The sequence below is a fragment of the Triticum urartu genome, chromosome 3A (genome assembly GCF_056163025.1).
Source record: "Triticum urartu cultivar PI428250 chromosome 3A, HENAU_Tu73, whole genome shotgun sequence".
In the NCBI taxonomy this organism is placed as follows: Eukaryota; Viridiplantae; Streptophyta; class Magnoliopsida; order Poales; family Poaceae; genus Triticum; species Triticum urartu.
Window position 1 is genome coordinate 683636498 of NC_141875.1, and position 22432 is coordinate 683658929.

Below are 22432 nucleotides of genomic sequence, written 5' to 3' on the forward strand. Positions count from 1 at the left end.
TGAGAAATCTAGAGAAGAGAGGAACTCACCCTTCAAACCACAACGATATAGTCGCATCCGAGGGTGTCGCACGGTCGTCGTACTTCGGTGATCCTTGGCCACCGTCCATTGATCCGCCCTGACCGTGCAAGGCTAAGACCGGCGCAAGGCCGTGGCCCTTCAGCATAAATCCTTTGCCCTCTTCCATAGAGCCTGGCAGAACGCCGCCTCACCCATTGTCCACTGGTCCTTGGCTGCCATCCGCCTCCCCACCATGCGTGCCCGAGGCCAAGACTGGTGCAGCTCCGTGGCCCCCCTCTACCGTGCCTTCCACCCTGCCATCTGTAGCAGTGTTGCCCACACCCTCCTCCATGCCGCTCTCCTAGCCTCGCACGGCCGTTGTTGTGTACCTCACGCCGCGCAAGGTAGGGTTAGGGCTTGCGGTGAATGTGGGAGAGGAATCGGGAAAGAAGTGGAATTGGGAGAGAATGTGGGACTGTTCGGCTAAACAAGAGTTTTCTATGTTTCTGTACTACGTGCTAAAGCAGAGGTAAGTAGGATTTTCCAAGTCGCACTTGACGGTATTAATAGCAATAAAATGATATAAGTGTCAAGGAAGGAAGAAAATGAAGTTATGATATTAAAGAAGGAAAATGATAATTTTAGGGCCAAAAAAGGCAATTATATTTTAAGAAAGGGTCAGATAAGGAATTCTCTCTTAGAAGAACACGCGCAAATCCAACGCATCACCCAACAACAGATCCAATGAGTTAAATGACGAAGTCGGCGACGCACCGGAGAAAACTATCGCTGCCGGCCACCATCATGGCCTCCTCCTCCTCCCCCACCTCGCCCCCAAATCCCGTAGCAACAACCTCATCACCCTACTTCCTACCCGAGCTCATCCCCCAAATCGCGAGTTGCCTGACCACCCTCCAGGATTTCTTCGCCGTCCGCGCAACCTACCGGGATCTCCTCCCTCCGTCGTCATCCAACCTCGCCTCCCAAGCCCCCCACCTCCTCCTTGTCCCTGGATCTCGAGCCATGTTCCACCTCCCCCTCCGTCGTCGCCTGCGCTTCCGCCTCCCCCTCCATGATTTTGATCCTAACCCTGCCGCCTTCTACTCTTTTGGCTGTCGCATCGCCATCGCCAGCCCCAGCCACCATGAGCTCAGCTTCGTCCACCTTCTCACAGGCGAGCGATTTCGCCTCCCCTATCCACCGGCACCCTTTTGTCGCCTCCTCCTATCTGGCGATCTCGTCCTTGCCTTCGTTCCGACGGTCGGCCGTGCCGTCCAGTACTGTCGCCTTGGGGATGTTGAGTGGCGTGTGGCGTCATGCACTGAACCCTATGTCCTGGAGGATTTGATCTTTCTCAAGGGCAACCTACACGCGCTGGTCAGATCTGAAGATGTTGGCGGCCTATGTTACCGTCTCGCCGTGGCCAATCTGTCAGACAAGAATACAGTGGAATTAATGTTTTTTGGAGATAATTTGGATACACAGGCCGCACATGGGAGTTCGTATTTCTGTCTCGCAGAGTGTCTCGATGAGTTGTTGCTTATTAGCGCTGTTGGGGACTGCCCAGAAGAGTTTCATGTTTTTCGGTGGCAGTCAATGGAGGGGAAGTGGACAAGGACTACTAGCCTTGGTGACTGCACATTGTTCTTGACATATTTTTACTTTGTAGGCTGTGTTGTTCCGACGAAAGGAATGACATGCTTTTCAGGTTATTACTTTGCAAGTTCCCTTGGTCCAGATCATCCAGGAGTTCGAAGGGACTGCTTATACTTCACAGATGCCAAAAGGAAGTGGATCGAGTATTCCTTGGCCGATGGATCTTGTGATGAATTTGTTGCTGAGAACTTAGAGGGAGCTGCAAGGCCTGATTCCGATTTGAGGGCACCTGTTTGGGTCTTTCCGAGCATGTGTTGATGCTCTCCTATGGATCACAGAGCAATGTGAAAGTTAGTACAAAGGTACAATTGCTCTCTAGTGACTTGTATTTCTTATTTGGTTTTGATATGTTATTCTTGTGTATAAAGAAGTTTATGTGTCTATCTCTTTAGCAGCATGTGTTACATATTGGGCATATTGTTTGAAGCTGCTAAGCTGATCCCTGAAAATGTTGACACTAATAATTTGCATGTCTCAGGAATCAGTACTAGCTAGATCATCTTTTGCTTCTTTCTCTGCAGAGTTGCTCAGCAACTTGTAAGTAAGTGTACATGTATGCCCGCACCAGCTCGCAAGTTAGTGTATTCAAATTACTGAATCAACTCGTAATTCAGTGTGCAATCACTGGCATCGTCAGTTTCGTTGCCGTTCTCTTTTCAATTATGGTATGAGAATTGAATGTTTCATCCTCAATTAATATGGCATCTTATAGAAAGTCGTTTGTCTATGATGCCAGTGACCCAGAAGCACAAGACGATGGTACCTACCACCAGGAGGGGAGCATCTCCAACTCGGATGAGTGGTTATCAGGGTAATCGTTCACGCTGAAACCTACTCTCCAATAAAAGACATATATATATATTCTACTGTACATATACAAAGCATTTTATCCGCGTCTATTTCAGCATGAGCAGAGTACCGTGGCCTCTGAACATGGGTACGTAATGTAAGCAGCTTTGCGAATCTTTTCGACAAGCATAATACTGTTTCCCGGATGATTTGTAGTACCAGTATTTCATATCATTCCAGCTTAGAGAAATAATGTTGGTTTACCGAGGCCATATCGGGCATATCATGTGCAAAACCTTAGGCGTCAATCTTTCAGGCTCACGGAGTTTCCCTTCTTCAGTATGTGAGAGATGCTTCATTTTTTTAGGGTGGGAGATGCGACCAGTTGTATTACATCATCATGCAGGCGACCCATGTTGCAACCTAATGAATTTAAGCGATAAAGTTGAGAATAGCGGAATATGGTAAATGGCGATCAAACTGCACCCTAGTTGCAAAATCTGACAAATGCAAAGTAAGGTAATATCAAGTGAAGAACATGTAGCATTTATTAGATATGCAAACAAGCCAAGTAATTATTAGCTATCTTATGAGCACACACACAGCGATTCTGAGTGCACCATGAAAACAAGCATGTACATCACAAATAATGTACATTGGTCCGATGCCATCTCTAGCTGGCACTCAGAAATACAATAGCAAAAACAATGTGTATCATACTCCCATCACGATTATTCATTCTGTCATTCATTGTTCCATCCGATAGAGAACTCTGACCTTCGCCTTCTACTCCTATCACGACTCAGTCTGACTGCTGTCTTAGCTGACCAGACCAACAGTTGTGCCATCCCACCTGGGATAAGAAGAAAGGTCAGAAATCTAAACTAGAGTTGCACCAATACGTGAGCAAAAGAGAGAAAGGGGTTTCCCGCCTCTACAAGCGCAGAGAATGTTGTCGCAACGTCGATGAGTTATGCAGTCTCTGTCTCTATTTCAACGATTTCACTTGCTATCTCCATAGAAACCAACATACAGCGAAGCGGGTTGTTTCAATCCTGCCAATTGCACATAGTGTTGTAATATCGATGGGTGCTAAGGAAGTTCGTATACTTATAACAGTTAGCACTTAGCAGTTCAGTCCTGCAACCAACCTGCTTTTCAGAAGCAGTGTTCCATTCCATCTTCCCATGTTGAAACTCCATGGCGCGTCCAGCTCCGCCTGTTGCTCACCCTCAGCTGTGCTGCCAAAGAGAGCTCATACTATGAGAAGAATTATCCATCTTTGCTTTCAAAGCCGAGTAGATACTTAAAGTTCAGCATACAGATTGAAATTAGCCAGAACAATGCAAACTATTTATTGGTTAACAAAGCTTAGTATATAGGAAGGTTCAACAGTTCACTATGTTGCATCTTTTCATAACAAAGTCAGTCAAGTTCAATTGATACTAACAATTTGCAGAGAAAAGCATGGATGTTCTGGAACTTTCTCCCGCAAGGTTCCTTCCTTCCTCATCACAACTTTGCAGGTGCTAATGCCTGCAGAAATTTAACTTGCCTCTCCATGCTCTGCTATTACCGGTTTCACTCTTCAACCGCATCCTACCCTCTCCAACAATGAGTAAAACTTCCTTGCAATGCAGCTGCAGTTGAAGCTGCAGTTCAAGTAATTATTTCCTATTAAACCTTCAATCCTAAATAGTACTCCCTCTAACTTAATATAAGATATTTTTTGACACTGCCATGGACTAAAAAACGTCCTATAAAAAGTTACAAAGGGAGTAGTACATTTCTGCAGGCTTACATGTGGAAGTTAGCAAATATGACTAGATTTTCAGAAATATGTGGGCTTGTTCAGGGCTCCTCCACTGGCTGTTGCCACTGGATCAGACCTACATTCCGATCATCAACCAACATAAAAACAATAAAAGAAAAAACAACAGAATAAGCCACCGATGAACAGAGTGGATTCCAAACCCATGCAATATACTCAGAATCCACGGCGGAAAACGTACTTGAGCAAATTACTAAATCGGCAAGGGGGCAGTAGAGGAGCAAATTACTTACAGATGAACTAGAGCTCGTGGTGGTGGATCATGCATCACTTCCGCCCAACTGCCTCCCCATCTCTTTCTCCTCGGCGCAGCCTATCGTCAGCATCATGCATCACGGCCTCTAAATCTTTCATTTTCTCCTCCAAGCCTTCCACTTCGTCCTGGAACCCCCACAGCAGAGCGATCTCCTCATTCACAACCTCGCCAAGCTTGCTAGCCAGTTGTTTCACCCGCGGCACTCGCAATCATGCCCAAAAGCTCCGCCATTGCTGGCAGAAAGCTTTTGTTACTCCCTCCGATGTAATGATGCTATTGTGTTTGTGTGCGGAATGCCTGTGGGTGGACTAGCTAGGGGCTATCTGAGTTTGCAAATATTTATACCACTCTGTTTCAGCCGTTGAGGAAAGGATCAAAGTTGAGCACCCGATAGCTTGTAACATGGTCTTGTAAAGGGAAATTCTGCTACGTTTTGTTTAGCCTGGACACGAGAGCGCGTACAAGGGTTAAAATGGCAATTTCAAAGTAGAATTAGCCCGTGTAAATTAGAGATCATTCGATTTGAAGAGTTGCAGATACATTCCACAAACTCAAACGGGAAACTGAATATACTTCACAGGATAATCCACATGGCAGAAGGACTAAACTCGCAGCCAATGTGTCAGCTCGAATTGCTTCGAGAAATGCGGGCGTGAATTTGGTTATTAGATCTAGTAGTATCAACTAGGAGCAGCCAATCACAACTGGAAGAAGACCGCGAGGTAGGTTCAGGAGAGTACCTCAGGCGGCGCCTGCTCCGGCACCGCAAGCCCCACGCCGCGCTGCCGCAGCAGCGTGCCCAACCATCCCCCCAGGTCCCCCACACCGGCCGCCGCAATCCTCCCAGAGGCCCACTCCCACGGGCGGCGCCGTTCATCCCCGCATACATGGTCGCGGTAGATTTGGGGAGGAAGATGGGCTCACCTGTTTTTTTCGGAATTAGTAACTGGCTAACGTTCGTTCAGAATAAACTGTCAGCGAACGCCCTAGCTGCCACACGATTTTGATATTACCATGTACTAGTTTGGATGGCTTTTTCACACTCGAAACTAAAGGAATATCATGATACTTTTACAAAAAGACCACTCAGGTCCTCCAGATACACTAAAACTGCGAGACAGACGTTCACAAATGTCATCTCTTATGCCGAACGTTCGCTAGATATGGCAACCAAGGCTTTGTTCACCTATTTTTTACCCGTGGAAAATCTTAACTCACACATTACTTCCCAGGTTGATTATTTACCTCGTGAAACAATGACTTGGGGTCTTGGGTCCATCCGCCAGTGAGACAATCCTAAGAAAAACCATAGAACACTTCGAGAAGTGTGACAAATAACGATTCTTCTAATTAACAGGTACCTGAAAAAAGTGTCAGCCACATCCGCTTCACACGAGGCTGAAGGCAGCGGTGACGTGAGGAGCGGTAGCGACGAGCGCTGACCACAGGGAGTGCCAGCCGTGTATGAGCAGGAGCCGGCAAGAGTGAGTAAAAAGTAATGGGGGTTAGCGCGAGGGGTCACCTTAGCTGTTCATCAAACCAGAGCTTAGTGGAATGGCCAGGGCGGCGGCCAGCATAGTAAAGGGGGGAGGTCGAAGGGAGGCCAGGGCGGGAAGGCGGCAGTAGCCACCGGCCGTGGGGGTGGAGGCGGGTGATTAGGAATGGGTTGATTGGCGGCTGCGTGGGGAATAAGAAAATGAAGGTTGAAGATGAAGAGGGTATGATTTGTTTTCGGTCATACAATAAAGATCTAACGATTAACAAAAGTGACTCATGCAAACAAATTTTTCATGTGGCTGATGTATAGGCGCTCCGGGGCTTCCGGCAAATAATCTAATCCTCTAGCCGGTAGATATCCAGGACATATGACTTAGCTCCACTTGTGTTCCATGGTTGGATGAAAAAGATGGCAGGCTACCAGCCTCGTCTTCTTTATGGAGAAATATTTGTGAGAATTCTTTATTTAGCCCTTTGTTAAACTTTGCTTCTCTATTTGGCCCCAAGAAATATCTTCTTCCCTATTTGACACTAAAAGTAAATTTTGTTCCTTATATGACATTTTCGTCCATTTTACTCACCAACGGTGTTACTTGAGACATGAAAATACAGTTTTGCCCCTCATGTTAAAAAAGGATTAAAAACACTGTTTTGGCCGATATAAATAGAAACAAAGAGAAAATAATACAGGAGAGATTTTGCTTAGGTCTCGACTATCGCTGCTTGTGCAAGTGCTGTATGGCAACCCTGCTGGCCGATGTTTTTGGCTCACATGAGTAAAGACACGAAGCAGCGCACAAGTCTGGGAAGTAAGCAGGTGGATGGATTTTTCAATAGGCTGGCATACAACCTTACGTATGTACTCATCAAACTTGCTAATAACCGCCGGCTGGACTGATCGATCTTGAGTAGCAGTACACTAATCATCGCGCTAGATTGGTTGATCAAACATATGTGCACGCAAACAGGTGACAGGACACCGATTTGATGGCTGGACAGGACACCGATTTGATGGCTGGACACGAAGCAGCGAGGACATCGGCGGCTTCTCGCCGGACCGGGACACGTGCGCGCACATCCCCGAGGACACGCAGTTATTGTCTTGGTGCTAGCTTACTGTGTTTTTTTGGCATAGTCCTCTCGCTTAGAGGCTAAACAATCCATGTACAGTAGGCTCAGGCCTAAACTAATTTGTTAAGATAATCCTCAACAAATTTAAACGGCACACTTGATGCTGACTCATATACTTTGACTTCAGACCCAACATTTATTGTTAGTGCTAACCACCTTCACTACTAAATCATGGTACATCAGCCTAAATAAATATTATAAATACATCAGACAACTGCACGTATACATGAGCCATCTTCGTGAGGGCCAAAAGAGTCTTTTTATGTTTCATTTGACACTGTTAGTGGGCAGAATGGACAGAAGTGTCAAATAGGAAACAAACTGAAGATGTAGTGTCGTAAAGGGAAGAAAAACTTTTTTAGGGCCAAACAAGGAAGCGAATTTTAAGAAAGGGCCAAATAAGGAATCTCTCGAGATATTTAGGTCAATTCAGCTTCAGTAGATATTTTTGTTTCATCGTCTTGTCTCGCTAATTATTTTGTATAGTAAAATTTCCAATACAACATCTATGTGGCTTGCAATGACCAAAATGTAAGAGCATCTAGAAGCTAATTTGACCCCTATACGTCTGCGGATGCGTTCAAACGTTGTCCGGACGTGTATGCCAAGGTCTCATTTATCCGTGCATGTAGCCATGCTCTTCACTTTTTTTCCTATATATCTAGTCACATGCATATGATTGATGGGTATGTTTAGAGAAACAAAAAAAACTGACAAAAAGAGAAGTGGTAACAGATAGGACAAATCAAACTTGATGGACTTCCCAAACACACCCGAACGCCCTCATATCCTCCCTACCTATGGGTTGGATATGAGGGTTCATATGGACAACTCGGACATATTTAAATGACTTGAGGGGTGCGGATGATGAATGTTTTCTTCTTCTTTCTTCTGTTTGGACATTGTCCGAGTTGTCCACCCGGAAGTACAAAGGAAATGCAGCAGTTAGGTTGCAGATGCTCTAAGTATGCTTTGTATGACATTTTGTACAAGCTTCAAGTCAACTAGAGTCTTTACTGATGCAACATGTTTTTTCCATATATAGATCTCGGAAGAGGACTATCATCTCAATTGATGAAAGAGAAAATGAAAATAATGTTTTTTCTCCGGTAATGAAAAGAATGGTTAGTCGACCTTTTTATGTTCTCTAGCAAGGGAGCTTGCCTTTGCTTTAGATCAGAAAGTTCTATTTCGGTTACACCAAAAGGAAAGTGAAAGACACGAAATGCATTGGTATGGCTGGGCTTCCACCTGCCCCCCACAGATACCGACCCCTTCGGCACAAATTGTTTTTGATGGAAAATCACGTGCCTAATTTGCACTAAAAAGGTCGAGATTGGTATCCAAGTCAAAATTAGATCATCACATCAACATTCGGGGCTACCAATCCAGCCAGAAAAAGAATCCGGAAGAGTTTCGAACGAATACCTCTGTTGGTGTGGAAGCGGCCGACATAGCTTCATTCACCGCATCCGTGCAGTAATCTTGTCATGCATCGCTGAACAAAGGCCTATATTCGGGTCTAGGAATGCAGAGCCTACCGGCCGGCGATATGGCGCTAGGTCCCGCAATCGCCCACTCCCTTCGTCCTCCATTCAAGACCATTGAAAAATAAAGTAAATGCTAGTCCACAACACATTTGGATAGATGCGGATTTTCTATTTAAAAATAGTTTATTTCATTTTTTACCCCACGCTTCACACTTGTGACAGAATTGATCTCAATTTAAGAAAATCCTCAAAATATACCCCAATTAAGCAAAACTGCGTCGCATTTACCCCTTTCAAACTTTTTCCTCAATTTGATGCTTAGTTGGCATACCACCTCAATGTTATTTTTCCTGGTTTTGATTATGTTTTTATTTTCAAAAGTGAACTGGTCAAGCACACCGAACCTGTTCCGATTTGCTCTTGTGGTGGACCCCACGTCTCAGCACAGGAGAATGATATATGTGAAACATAAATCGTTGCGAAGGTATTAAGACACATGCCCTTCTGTATATAGGTCGCTCGCATGCGCCATTTGCGCTAGTGTCAAATGATAGATAGAAACCCTACTATCTTACAGGGGTGTCCCTCGTTGGCTGCCCACGTCTCAGCACAGGAGGCTGTATATATATAGTGATGCACTTAGTCATCTTGTACAGCACCTGGCCGTAGTAGAACTCAACCACCATGCAGGAGTGGAACCAAATGTGGGTGGCACGAGATGCGTGTTTCTTCAGAACACAACCCGCAGTGAAGTTCAGGTTGGCGTGGCTCATCATACACAAGTGAAGAACATCAAAACTCCTGCACGGTCGGTCCGCCGTCCATTTTGTTGCATCTCCTGGATTCCATATCGGGCCATCTCCACCTTCGCTCTCCGTCAAGATCGACGCTTGTGATCAAGTACACCTGAAATAAGAACATCGCTCGGAAGATGTATATATATTGGAGGTGTAGCAAAACACGAGGGAAAGAGAGAAGAGGTGGTTACCGTTTGGAGAATGTTGTTGCAGCCTCACACTTTGGTCTGGTACTAACAGTCCGATCCAACTGAAGATGCAATCCCCGTAGAGTACAAAGCAACTCATATGTGTTTCCCATATGTCGAAGCTCGTGCATCCAGCTAGTTCTGTTGCCCTGCTTCGGTTGTGGAAGCATCTTGTGAGAGGAGTCGTCCATGTTAGCTTTGGAATTAAGTTTAGGAAATAAGATAAGGTTCAGGACTCAGGACAGAGATCAAGATTGGCCAGAATATAAAGCAAACAGTATACGTATTTGGTTAACAAGACACATGACTAGCACACACACACCTGGGCTTGTACAACTCGGTCTCCTCGATTAGGATCTCAGATTGGTTTTGCAGTGGAGTAGAGACAACACCTGAACCTATCTGTTTGAAGTGCTATAACCTCTTGAGAGCCTCATATTCTGCTTCCCAGCCATTCTGCTTTGTAGCATTCCAACGTCTCCTCTGCACAATACCTGAATGCACAGAAACAGGGTTGCTTAAAATTTAGATTAATATACAGAATTACAAATACATACCCGCATACTACGGAATAGTCAACCTACTAGTCTATTTAACAAAACAACATCTTTTGCCAACAGTACTCCGAATTCCCTGCAAAAAAAAAGGAAAACAAGTACTCTGAAAACGTGTTTCGGGCTTTCAACACAGCTTCGGTGACACTGGGGTCAAGACCATCAACGAATATACTGCTGCATCCTTCATTTTTTTAATCTGATATACAACATGCTTTGTTATTCATGGAAAATTAAGATGCTTTTGAATTTTCTGAATGCTGGCAATCACATTTGGTGTTACTGCGATGGCCTCAAAGTTACTGAGAGTTGTCAGGTCAGCAATGCTATCCGGCAAGGCATTGAGAGATACTGCAGAAGAGATGTCCAATGATTGAAGCTTAAGGTCACCGAACGAGGATGGGAGCTTATCAAGCCTCATAAAATAAGACAGATTGAGATACCTCAACTTAGACAACTTGCAGAATGACTCGGGCAGTACTTGCAGCTTGCAACAACTTGCTAGGTTCAAGGTTCAAAGAGTCAAGCTCAAAAAGGTTACCAAAACATTCAGGAAGTTCCATGAGCTCATGCCAGTCTGAAACATCTAAGGATTTCAAATGAACAAGTTGGCAAAATGATTCTGGCAGCAATGGAACCTTGTAGCAATCGGACAGGCTCAAGAACCAAAGCCTTTGAAGGTTGCCAAAATCTTGGCAGGTTTTCTAGCTCATGGCAATATGATAGGTTCATATGCTCGCAAGATTGAAGTTTAAGATTGTAAGGTAGTTTGGTTATCTTGGAACAACCTGAAAAGTTCAGGAATATGAGTGTTGGAAGGCTACCGAATTTATCTCGGAGATTTTGAATGCCACAGCACTCAGACATATTTAGGTGTTGTATAAACATGTCAGCTGGCAGATGGATTCAGGGAACACTTGGAGCACGAAACACCCTGATAAGTTTAGGAATACGAGCTTTGAAAGTCTACCAAATTTATCTGGGATTTTGAATAGAACGACGCTGATATGTCTAGACGTTCTAAACATGCCAGCTCACAGATGGATTCATGCAACACTTGGAGGAAGAAACACCTGTTGGCCCAGTCCCGAGTCCCGACGCCTAGTACTTTCCGGCGACAACGACACACGATATCTGACAACGAAGCCAAGCGCTGGATTCCTGATTGGTTGAAGCTAGAAGGAATAGCGACGTAGGCAAGCGTGTCACGGACTCGTATAACTATCTCATCGATCTTTGCTTTGATCGAATCAGTACTACTATAAATAACGCACGGGAAAACTTTTGTTATTGCCACCGGCTCATCTACGGGCCTGTTATTGCTTTATTGCTTCTCACGATCTGGACGGGTTTACAGGTGGTATTACAACGTTTATATATATAGCACCTACGCCAGGCTAGTATTAATCCTATATCCTTCTAATCAGACTGGACATTGGGTTACTTCCAACACCGACAAGTTGACGAAGGAGAGTTTAGAGAGCTTACCCAATGAGGTAGGTAGCTTATCAGGGCATCTGTTACCGGGTAGGTCCAGATAACAAAGTTTGTGCAAGCTACAGAATTGTCAGGCTAGGTTTCATGTGAGCAATTGGACATAATCAGAGTTTCCATATTCTTAGAAAGTGACGGCATTGGCAATCCCGTGGCATCAAGATACCTAAAGTAGCTTCAGTATTTTTATGGAACATGGCAGCATGATTTTGCTTGACATAGATTAAGACAGTTTTGATCAAGATACCGAAGTGCACATGCGTGTACTTGGATCCAGAAAATGCCTCTTTAGGAAGTTGTCATTCCTGCTAATCTCTAATGTGGAGGGATTTAAGTTTTTCGCAGACAATCGAAAACACTGGACTGATTCTGGTACTGTATCAACTCTGCATGTCGGCAATGAATTGCGTTTTTCCAACTCCTTGGCCCAGTAACATGAGCATCAAAGAACAAGAAATTCACCAGCAGCAATTAATGAAGCAAGATCATGTACCAAATCATGCATGATACGCTTCTGAAAAGCCTTGGCATGCACTTGACTTAGAATATCCCGCAGAAGTAACTAATATCAAACGTGTCGTACAATAAAGGCAAAACTCATTGGATAGATTACGTATGTATAGAAGTCATATGTTCATTAGAATATCCCGCAGAAGTAACTATAGCTACCAAGTGATTAATCTGTATGCAACAATCACTCAGTCATATGTTCATTCCAATAAAGTACCTACGATCATGTGCAAACGAGTATGTAAACGTTTTCAATATTGACGCAGTTTTCGAGACAACACTTTATCTACTTTTCCAATTAAAATGTATAGCAAGATAAAATGGGGCAAAACAGTCACAACTAGAGGCTAGAAAGATGAAGAAACTCTTTTTTTAGATCATAATATAATGCCTCTTTTATTTTCATTTTCAGGATCAAGAGTGGAAAGCAGCTTCAGCAGGAGCCCATACTGAGTGCAAACACTCAGTCATGAAGGGATTGCAGTGAGAAGGAAAATTTACAGCAAATTTTCAAGATGAAGGGGCAACCTAATGAAGACGCGTGACTCCAGGGATTTTTATTGCCGGGGGAAGAATGGGGAAATAACCCGGGGGACTGGACAGAGCATATGTAGGCGGAGCAGCCAAGTTGTAACTGACCTCCACTCCATTAATGGCCTGTAGGATTAGGAACGGCTGGTCTACTCCTTGCGTTAAACAACGGCGGGTGAATTCCAATCACGCACAACATAGAAACTGACAATTCAACTCCATTAACTGGTCTCAATGGCCAGTTAATTTATCAATCAATCTTTGGTGATAGAACTTCGGTCCCTCTCCGCGCCTTGCAGCCGATCGGTCCGATCGCCCGCATCGCCCGTATCACCTACATCGCCTGGATCTGATCCCCGCGTCGCCCGCGTCTCTCCGTCTCGCCTTCACTTTTTTCAGGTAGGCATGAACGAGGGTTAGTGACCGGAGAATTACCGATCGGGCGGCGTCTGGCACAGAGTCAGCTAAATGAGCCGAGTGGAAGGCCCGCGCAACCACATGCCTCAAATTTTTCTCCTGGAGTAGCAGCCCTTTAAGACAGCCCGGCCAGGAAAAAAACAGGTGGTGGAGACAGTAGATCTAACAGCCAACATTGATCCTAGCACGAGATCTGACGGCTCAAATAGCTGAGGGCGTGAGAGGGCTCGTTTTAGCTCGGTTTTACTGTCCTAAATAAATACACCAATTCTTGGTCATATGTTCCTTCAGGGCAGATTTTTAAAAATGCATCATAGTACTGAACATGTGCAACTTCCAAATAACATGTCGCGTACTGCTCTACGATTGATTCAACTGGGTCCTTATAATTTGTTACATCAGAGTCGATAACCTTCTCAAAGCAAAAGCAATGGATATTCTTTATAGCTTTTTTTAGGTTGCCAAGCATTTTAATTTTCAGCAGTTAAGTTGAATTCAGATCCATCCTGTAAAAGCCAAATAAACCTAATCATTAGTACTTTCTACTCCCATGTCTTCCTTACACATTAGTTTGTGCATACATAACCCATGTGCAAAATATCAATTGCGTATGTACTTGCATGATATTTTAAATAACAAAAGTGTCTTGTGTAAACATATTATCCAAGATCTTTGAACATACTTGTTTTATATGAACCTAATCTTTGTGTTTTTTCCATTGCAGATTTGCCAGGAAATATCCATCTATAAGTAATTTGTTGCATTTTGAGAAATCTAGAGAAGAGAGGAACTCACCCTTCAAACCACAACGATATAGTCGCATCCGAGGGTGTCGCACGGTCGTCGTACTTCGGTGATCCTTGGCCACCGTCCATTGATCCGCCCTGACCGTGCAAGGCTAAGACCGGCGCAAGGCCGTGGCCCTTCAGCATAAATCCTTTGCCCTCTTCCATAGAGCCTGGCAGAACGCCGCCTCACCCATTGTCCACTGGTCCTTGGCTGCCATCCGCCTACCCACCATGCGTGCCCGAGGCCAAGACTGGTGCAGCTCCGTGGCCCCCCTCTACCGTGCCTTCCACCCTGCCATCTGTAGCAGTGTTGCCCACACCCTCCTCCATGCCGCTCTCCTAGCCTCGCACGGCCGTTGTTGTGTACCTCACGCCGCGCAAGGTAGGGTTAGGGCTTGCGGTGAATGTGGGAGAGGAATCGGGAAAGAAGTGGAATTGGGAGAGAATGTGGGACTGTTCGGCTAAACAAGAGTTTTCTATGTTTCTGTACTACGTGCTAAAGCAGAGGTAAGTAGGATTTTCCAAGTCGCACTTGACGGTATTAATAGCAAAAAAATGATATAAGTGTCAAGGAAGGAAGAAAATGAAGTTATGATATTAAAGAAGGAAAATGATAATTTTAGGGCCAAAAAAGGCAATTATATTTTAAGAAAGGGTCAGATAAGGAATTCTCTCTTAGAAGAACACGCGCAAATCCAACGCATCACCCAACAGCAGATCCAATGAGTTAAATGACGAAGTCGGCGACGCACCGGAGAAAACTATCGCTGTCGGCCACCATCATGGCCTCCTCCTCCTCCCCCACCTCGCCCCCAAATCCCGTAGCAACAACCTCATCACCCTACTTCCTACCCGAGCTCATCCCCCAAATCGCGAGTTGCCTGACCACCCTCCAGGATTTCTTCGCCGTCCGCGCAACCTACCGGGATCTCCTCCCTCCGTCGTCATCCAACCTCGCCTCCCAAGCCCCCCACCTCCTCCTTGTCCCCGGATCTCGAGCCATGTTCCACCTCCCCCTCCGTCGTCGCCTGCGCTTCCGCCTCCCCCTCCATGATTTTGATCCTAACCCTGCCGCCTTCTACTCTTTTGGCTGTCGCATCGCCATCGCCAGCCCCAGCCACCATGAGCTCAGCTTCGTCCACCTTCTCACAGGCGAGCGATTTCGCCTCCCCTATCCACCGGCACCCTTCTGTCGCCTCCTCCTATCTGGCGATCTCGTCCTTGCCTTCGTTCCGACGGTCGGCCGTGCCGTCCAGTACTGTCGCCTTGGGGATGTTGAGTGGCGTGTGGCGTCATGCACTGAACCCTATGTCCTGGAGGATTTGATCTTTCTCAAGGGCAACCTACATGCGCTTGTCAGATCTGAAGATGTTGGCGGCCTATGTTACCGTCTCGCCGTGGCCAATCTGTCAGACAAGAATACAGTGGAATTAATGTTTTTTGGAGATAATTTGGATACACAGGCCGCACATGGGAGTTCGTATTTCTGTCTCGCAGAGTGTCTCGATGAGTTGTTGCTTATTAGCGCTGTTGGGGACTGCCCAGAAGAGTTTCATGTTTTTCGGTGGCAGTCAATGGAGGGGAAGTGGACAAGGACTAGTAGCCTTGGTGACAGCACATTGTTCTTGACATATTTTTACTTTGTAGGCTGTGTTGTTCCGACGAAAGGAATGACATGCTTTTCAGGTTATTACTTTGCAAGTTCCCTTGGTCCAGATCATCCAGGAGTTCGAAGGGACTGCTTATACTTCACAGATGCCAAAAGGAATTGGATCGAGTATTCCTTGGCCGATGGATCTTGTGATGAATTTGTTGCTGAGAACTTAGAGGGAGCTGGAAGGCCTGATTCCGATTTTAGGGCACCTGTTTGGGTCTTTCCGAGCATGTGTTGTTGCTCTCCTATGGATCACAGAGCTATGTGAAAGTTAGTACAAAGGTACAATTGCTCTCTAGTGACTTGTATTTCTTATTTGGTTTTGATATGTTATTCTTGTGTATAAAGAAGCTTATGTGTCTATCTCTTTAGCAGCATGTGTTACATATTGGGCATATCGTTTGAAGCTGCTAAGCTGATCCCTGAAAATGTTGACACTAATAATTTGCATGTCTCAGGAATGAGTACTAGCTAGATCATCTTTTGCTTCTTTCTCTGCAGAGTTGCTCAGCAACTTGTAAGTAAGTGTACATGTATGCCCGCACCAGCTCGCAAGTTAGTGTATTCAAATTACTGAATCAACTCGTAATTCAGTGTGCAATCACTGGCATCGTCAGTTTCGTTGCCGTTCTCTTTTCAATTATGGTATGAGAATTGAATGTTTCATCCTCAATTAATATGGCATCTTATAGAAATTCGTTTGTCTATGATGCCAGTGACCCAGAAGCACAAGACGATGGTACCTACCACCAGGAGGGGAGCATCTCCAACTCGGATGAGTGGTTATCAGGGTAATCGTTCACTTTGAAACCTACTCTCCAATAAAAGACATATATATATTCTACTGTACATATACAAAGCATTTTATCCGCATCTATTTCAGCATGAGCAGAGTACCGTGGCCTCTGAACATGGGTATGTAATGTACGCAGCTTTGCGAATCTTTTCGACAAGCATAATACTGTTTCCCGGATGATTTGTAGTACCAGTATTTCATATCATTCCAGCTTAGAGAAATAATGTTGGTTTACCGAGGCCATATTGGGCATATCATGTACAAAACCTTAGGTGTCAATATTTCAGGCTCACGGAGTTTCCCTTCTTCAGTATGTGAGAGATGCTTCATTTTTTAAGGGTGGGAGATGCGACCAGTTGTAATACATCATCATGCAGGCGACCCATGTTGCGACCTAATGAATTTAAGCGATAAACTTGAGAATAGCGGAATATGGTAAATGGCGATCAAACTGCACCCTAGTTGCAAAATCTGACAAATGCAAAGTAAGGTAATATCAAGTGAAGAACATGTAGCATTTATTAGATATGCAAACAAGCCAAGTAATTATTAGCTATCTTATGAGCACACACACAGCGATTCTGAGTGCACCATGAAAACAAGCATGTACATCACAAATAATGTACATTGGTCCGATGCCATCTCTAGCTGGCACTCAGAAATACAATAGCGAAAACAATGTGTATCATACTCCCATCACGATTATTCATTCTGTCATTCATTGTTCCATCCGACAGAGAACTCTGACCTTCGCCTTCTACTCCCATCACGACTCAGTCTGACTGCTGTCTTAGCTGACCAGACCAACAGTTGTGTCATCCAACCTGGGATAAGAAGAAAGGTCAGAAATCTAAACTAGAGTTGCACCAATACGTGAGCAAAAGAGAGAAAGGGGTTTCCCGCCTGTACAAGCGCAGAGAATGTTGTCGCAACGTCGATGAGTTATGCAGTCTCTGTCTCTATTTCAACGATTTCACTTGCTCTCTCCATAGAAACCAACATACAGCGAAGCGGGTTGTTTCAATCCTGCCAAATGCACATAGTTGTTGTAATATCGATGGGTGCTAAGGAAGTTCGTATACTTATAACAGTTAGCACTTAGCAGTTCAGTCCTACAACCAACCCGCTTTTCAGAAGCAGTGTTCCATTCCATCTTCCCATGTTGAAACTCCATGGCGCGTCCAGCTCCGCCTGTTGCTCACCCTCAGCTGTGCTGCCAAAGAGAGCTCATACCGTGAGAAGAATTATCCATCTTTGCTTTCAAAGCCGAGTAGATACTTAAAGTTCAGCATACAGATTGAAATTAGCCAGAACAATGCAAACTATTTATTGGTTAACAAAGCTCAGTATATAGGAAGGTTCAACAGTTCACTATGTTGCATCTTTTCATAACAAAGTCAGTCAAGTTCAATTGATACTAACAATTTGCAGAGAAAAGCATGGATGTTCTGGAACTTTCTCCCGCAAGGTTCCTTCCTTCCTCATCACAACTTTGCTGGTGCTAATCCCTGCAGAAATTTAACTTGCCTCTCCGTGCTCTGCTATTACCGGTTTCACTCTTCAACCGCATCCTACCCTCTCCAACAATGAGTAAAACTTCCTTGCAATGCAGCTGCAGTTGAAGCTGCAGTTCAAGTAATTATTTCCTATTAAACCTTCAATCCTAAATAGTACTCCCTCTAACTTAATATAAGATATTTTTTGACACTGCCATGGACTAAAAAAGTCCTATAAAAAGTTACAGAGGGAGTAGTACATTTCTGCAGGCTTACATGTGGAAGTTAGCAAATATGACTAGATTTTCAGAAATATGTGGGCTTGTTCAGGGCCCCTCCACTGGCTGTTGCCACTGGATCAGACCTACATTCCGATCATCAACCAACATAAAAACAATAGAAGAAAAAACAATAGAATAAGCCACCGATGAACAGAGTGGATTCCAAACCCATGCAATATACTCAGAATCCACGGCGGAAAACGTACTTGAGCAAATTACTAAATCAGCAAGGGGGCAGTAGAGGAGCAAATTACTTACATATGAACTAGAGCTCGTGGTGGTGGATCATGCATCACTTCCGCCCAACTGCCTCCCCATCTCTTTCTCCTCGGCGCAGCCTATCGTCAGCATCATGCATCACGGCCTCTAAATCTTTCATTTTCTCCTCCAAGCCTTCCACTTCATCCTGGAACCCCCACAGCAGAGCGATCTCCTCATTCACAACCTCGCCAAGCTTGCTAGCTAGTTGTTTCACCCGCGACACTCGCAATCATGCCCAAAAGCTCCGCCATTGCTGGCAGAAAGCTTTTGTTGCTCCCTCCGATGTAATGATGCTATTGTGTTTGTGTGCGGAATGCCTGTGGGTGGACTAGCTAGGGGCTATCTGAGTTTGCAAATATTTATACCACTCTGTTTCAGCCTTTGAGGAAAGGATCAAAGTTGAGCACCCGATAGCTTGTAACATGGTCTTGTAAAGGGAAATTCTGCCGCGTTTTGTTTAGCCTGGACACGAGAGCGCGTACAAGGGTTAAAATGGCAATTTCAAAGTAGAATTAGCCCGTGTAAATTAGAGATCATTCGATTTGAAGAGTTGCAGATACAGTCCACAAACTCAAACGGGAAACTGAATATACTTCACAGGATAATCCACATGGCAGAAGGACTAAACTCGCAGCCAATGTGTCAGCTCGAATTGCTTCGAGAAATGCGGGCGTGAATTTGGTTATTAGATCTAGTAGTATCAACTAGGAGCAGCCAATCACAACTGGAAGAAGACCGCGAGGTAGGTTCAGGAGAGTACCTCAGGCGGCGTACGTGCGGCGATTCTCCGCCTCTGCGCCGCCTGCTCCGGCACCGCAAGCCCCACGCCGCGCTGCCGCAGCGGCGTGCCCAACCATCCCCCCAGGTCCCCCACACCGGCCGCCGCAATCCTCCCAGAGTCCCACTCCCACGGGCGGCGCCGTTCATCCCCGCATACATGGTCGCGGTAGATTTGGGGAGGAAGATGGGCTCACCTATTTTTTTCGGAATTAGTAACTGGCTAACGTTCGTTCACAATAAACTGCCAGCGAACGCCCTAGCTGCCACACGATTTTGATATTACCATGTACTAGTTTGGATGGCTTTTTCACACTCGAAACTAAAGGAATATCATGATACTTTTACAAAAAGACCACTCAGGTCCTCCAGATACACTAAAACTGCGAGACAGACGTTCACAAATGTCATCTCTTATGCCGAACGTTCGCTAGATATGGCAACCAAGGCTTTGTTCACGTATTTTTTACCCGTGGAAAATCTTAACTCACACATTACTTCCCAGGTTGATTATTTACCTCGTGAAACAATGACTTGGGGTCTTGGGTCCATCCGCCAGTGAGACAATCCTAAGAAAAACCATAGAACACTTCGAGAAGTGTGACAAATAATGATTCTTCTAATTAACAGGTACCTGAAAAAAGTGTCAGCCACATCCGCTTCACACGAGGCTGAGGGCAGCGGTGACGTGAGGAGCGGTAGCGACGAGCGCTGACCACAGGGAGTCCCAGCCGTGTACGAGCAGGAGCCGGCAAGAGTGAGTAAAAAATAATGGGGGTTAGCGCGAGGGGTTGCCTTAGCTGTTCATCAAACCAGAGCTTAGTGGAATGGCCAGGGCGGCGGCCAGCATAGTAAAGGGGGGAGGTCGAAGGGAGGCCAGGGTGGGAAGGCGGCAGTAGCCACCGGCCGTGGGGGTGGAGGCGGGTGATTAGGAATGGGTTGATTGGCGGCTTCGTGGGGAAGAAGAAAATGAAGGTTGAAGACGAAGAGGGTATGATTTGTTTTCGGTCGTACAATAAAGATCTAACGATTAACAAAAGTGACTCATGCAAACAAATTTTTCATGTGGCTGATGTATAGGCGCTCCGGGGCTTCCGGCAAATAATCTAATCCTCTAGCCGGTAGATATCCAGGACATATGACTTAGCTCCACTTGTGTTCCATGGTTGGATGAAAAAGATGGCAGGCTACCAGCCTCGTCTTCTTTATGGAGAAATATTTGAGAGAATTCTTTATTTAGCCCTTTGTTAAACTTTGCTTCTCTATTTGGCCCCAAGAAATATCTTCTTCCCTATTTGACACTAAAAGTAAATTTTGTTCCTTATATGACATTTTCGTCCATTTTACTCACCAACGGTGTTACTTGAGACATGAAAATACAGTTTTGCCACTCATGTTGAAAAAGGATTAAAAACACTGTTTTGGCCGATATAAATAGAAACAAAGAGAAAATAATACAGGAGAGATTTTGCTTAGGTCTCGACTATCGCTGCTTGTGCAAGTGCTGTATGGCAACCCTGCTGGCCGATGTTTTTGGCTCACATGAGTAAAGACACGAAGCAGCGCACAAGTCTGGGAAGTAAGCAGGTGGATGGATTTTTCAATAGGCTGGCATACAACCTTACGTATGTACTCATCAAACTTGCTAATAACCGCCGGCTGGATTGATCGATCTTGAGTAGCAGTACACTAATCATCGCGCTAGATTGGTTGATCAAACATATGTGCACGCAAACAGGTGACAGGACACCGATTTGATGGCTGGACAGGACACCGATTTGATGGCTGGACACGAAGCAGCGAGGACATCGGCGGCTTCTCGCCGGACCGGGACACGTGCGCGCACATCCCCGAGGACACGCAGTTATTGTCTTGGTGCTAGCTTACTGTGTTTTTTTGGCATAGTCCTCTCGCTTAGAGGCTAAACAATCCATGTACAGTAGGCTCAGGCCTAAACTAATTTGTTAAGATAATCCTCAACAAATTTAAACGGCACACTTGATGCTGACTCATATACTTTGACTTCAGACCCAACATTTATTGTTAGTGCTAACCACCTTCACTACTAAATCATGATACATCAGCCTAAATAAATATTATAAATACATCAGACAACTGCACGTATACATGAGCCATCTTCGTGAGGGCCAAAGGAGTCTTTTTATGTTTCATTTGACACTGTTAGTGGGCAGAATGGACAGAAGTGTCAAATAGGAAACAAACTGAAGATGTAGTGTCGTAAAGGGAAGAAAAACTTTTTTAGGGCCAAACAAGGAAGCGAATTTTAAAAAAGGGCCAAATAAGGAATCTCTCGAGATATTTAGGTCAATTCAGCTTCAGTAGATATTTTTGTTTCATCGTCTTGTCTCGCTAATTATTTTGTATAGTAAAATTTCCAATACAACATCTATGTGGCTTGCAATGACCAAAATGTAAGAGCATCTAGAAGCTAATTTGACCCCTATACGTCTGCGGATGCGTTCAAACGTTGTCCGGACGTGTATGCCAAGGTCTCATTTATCCGTGCATGTAGCCATGCTCTTCACTTTTTCTCCTATATATCTAGTCACATGCATATGATTGATGGGTATGTTTAGAGAAACAAAAAAAACTGACAAAAAGAGAAGTGGTAACAGATAGGACAAATCAAACTTGATGGACTTCCCAAACACACCCGAACGCCCTCATATCCTCCCTACCTATGGGTTGGATATGAGGGTTCATATGGACAACTCGGACATATTTAAATGACTTGAGGGGTGCGGATGATGAATGTTTTCTTCTTCTTTCTTCTGTTTGGACATTGTCCGAGTTGTCCACCCGGAAGTACAAAGGAAATGCAGCAGTTAGGTTGCAGATGCTCTAAGTATGCTTTGTATGACATTTTGTACAAGCTTCAAGTCAACTAGAGTCTTTACTGATGCAACATGTTTTTTCCATATATAGATCTCGGAAGAGGACTATCATCTCAATTGATGAAAGAGAAAATGAAAATAATGTTTTTTCTCCAGTAATGAAAAGAATGGTTAGTCGACCTTTTTATGTTCTCTAGCAAGGGAGCTTGCCTTTGCTTTAGATCAGAAAGTTCTATTTCGGTTACACCAAAAGGAAAGTGAAAGACACGAAATGCATTGGTATGGCTGGGCTTCCACCTGCCCCCCACAGATACCGACCCCTTCGGCACAAATTGTTTTTGATGGAAAATCACATGCCTAATTTGCACTAAAAAGGTCGAGAT

At 44.8% G+C, this 22432-nt stretch overlaps 2 protein-coding genes across 2 annotated transcripts; both read left to right on the forward strand.

Moving 5' to 3' along the window:
• Positions 1-720: 720 nt before the first annotated feature.
• LOC147981567 (uncharacterized) lies at positions 721-2727 on the forward strand. The gene is made up of 2 exons (XM_087517161.1): positions 721-1958; positions 2393-2727. The coding sequence occupies exon 1, from the start codon at positions 754-756 to the stop codon at positions 1912-1914; it is 1161 nt and encodes a 386-aa protein (XP_087373287.1). The 5' UTR covers positions 721-753; the 3' UTR covers positions 1915-1958; positions 2393-2727.
• Positions 2728-14623: 11896 nt separating this feature from the next.
• On the forward strand, positions 14624-16689 carry LOC147981568 (uncharacterized). Its single transcript, XM_087517162.1, has 2 exons — positions 14624-15865; positions 16300-16689. The coding sequence occupies exon 1, from the start codon at positions 14661-14663 to the stop codon at positions 15849-15851; it is 1191 nt and encodes a 396-aa protein (XP_087373288.1). The 5' UTR covers positions 14624-14660; the 3' UTR covers positions 15852-15865; positions 16300-16689.
• Positions 16690-22432: the final 5743 nt, after the last annotated feature.

Coding starts and splice junctions, on each gene's coding strand:
- LOC147981567 (XM_087517161.1), top strand. CDS start 754: ATGACGAAGTCGGCGACGCACCGGAGAAAACTATCGCTGCCGGCCACC.
- LOC147981568 (XM_087517162.1), top strand. CDS start 14,661: ATGACGAAGTCGGCGACGCACCGGAGAAAACTATCGCTGTCGGCCACC.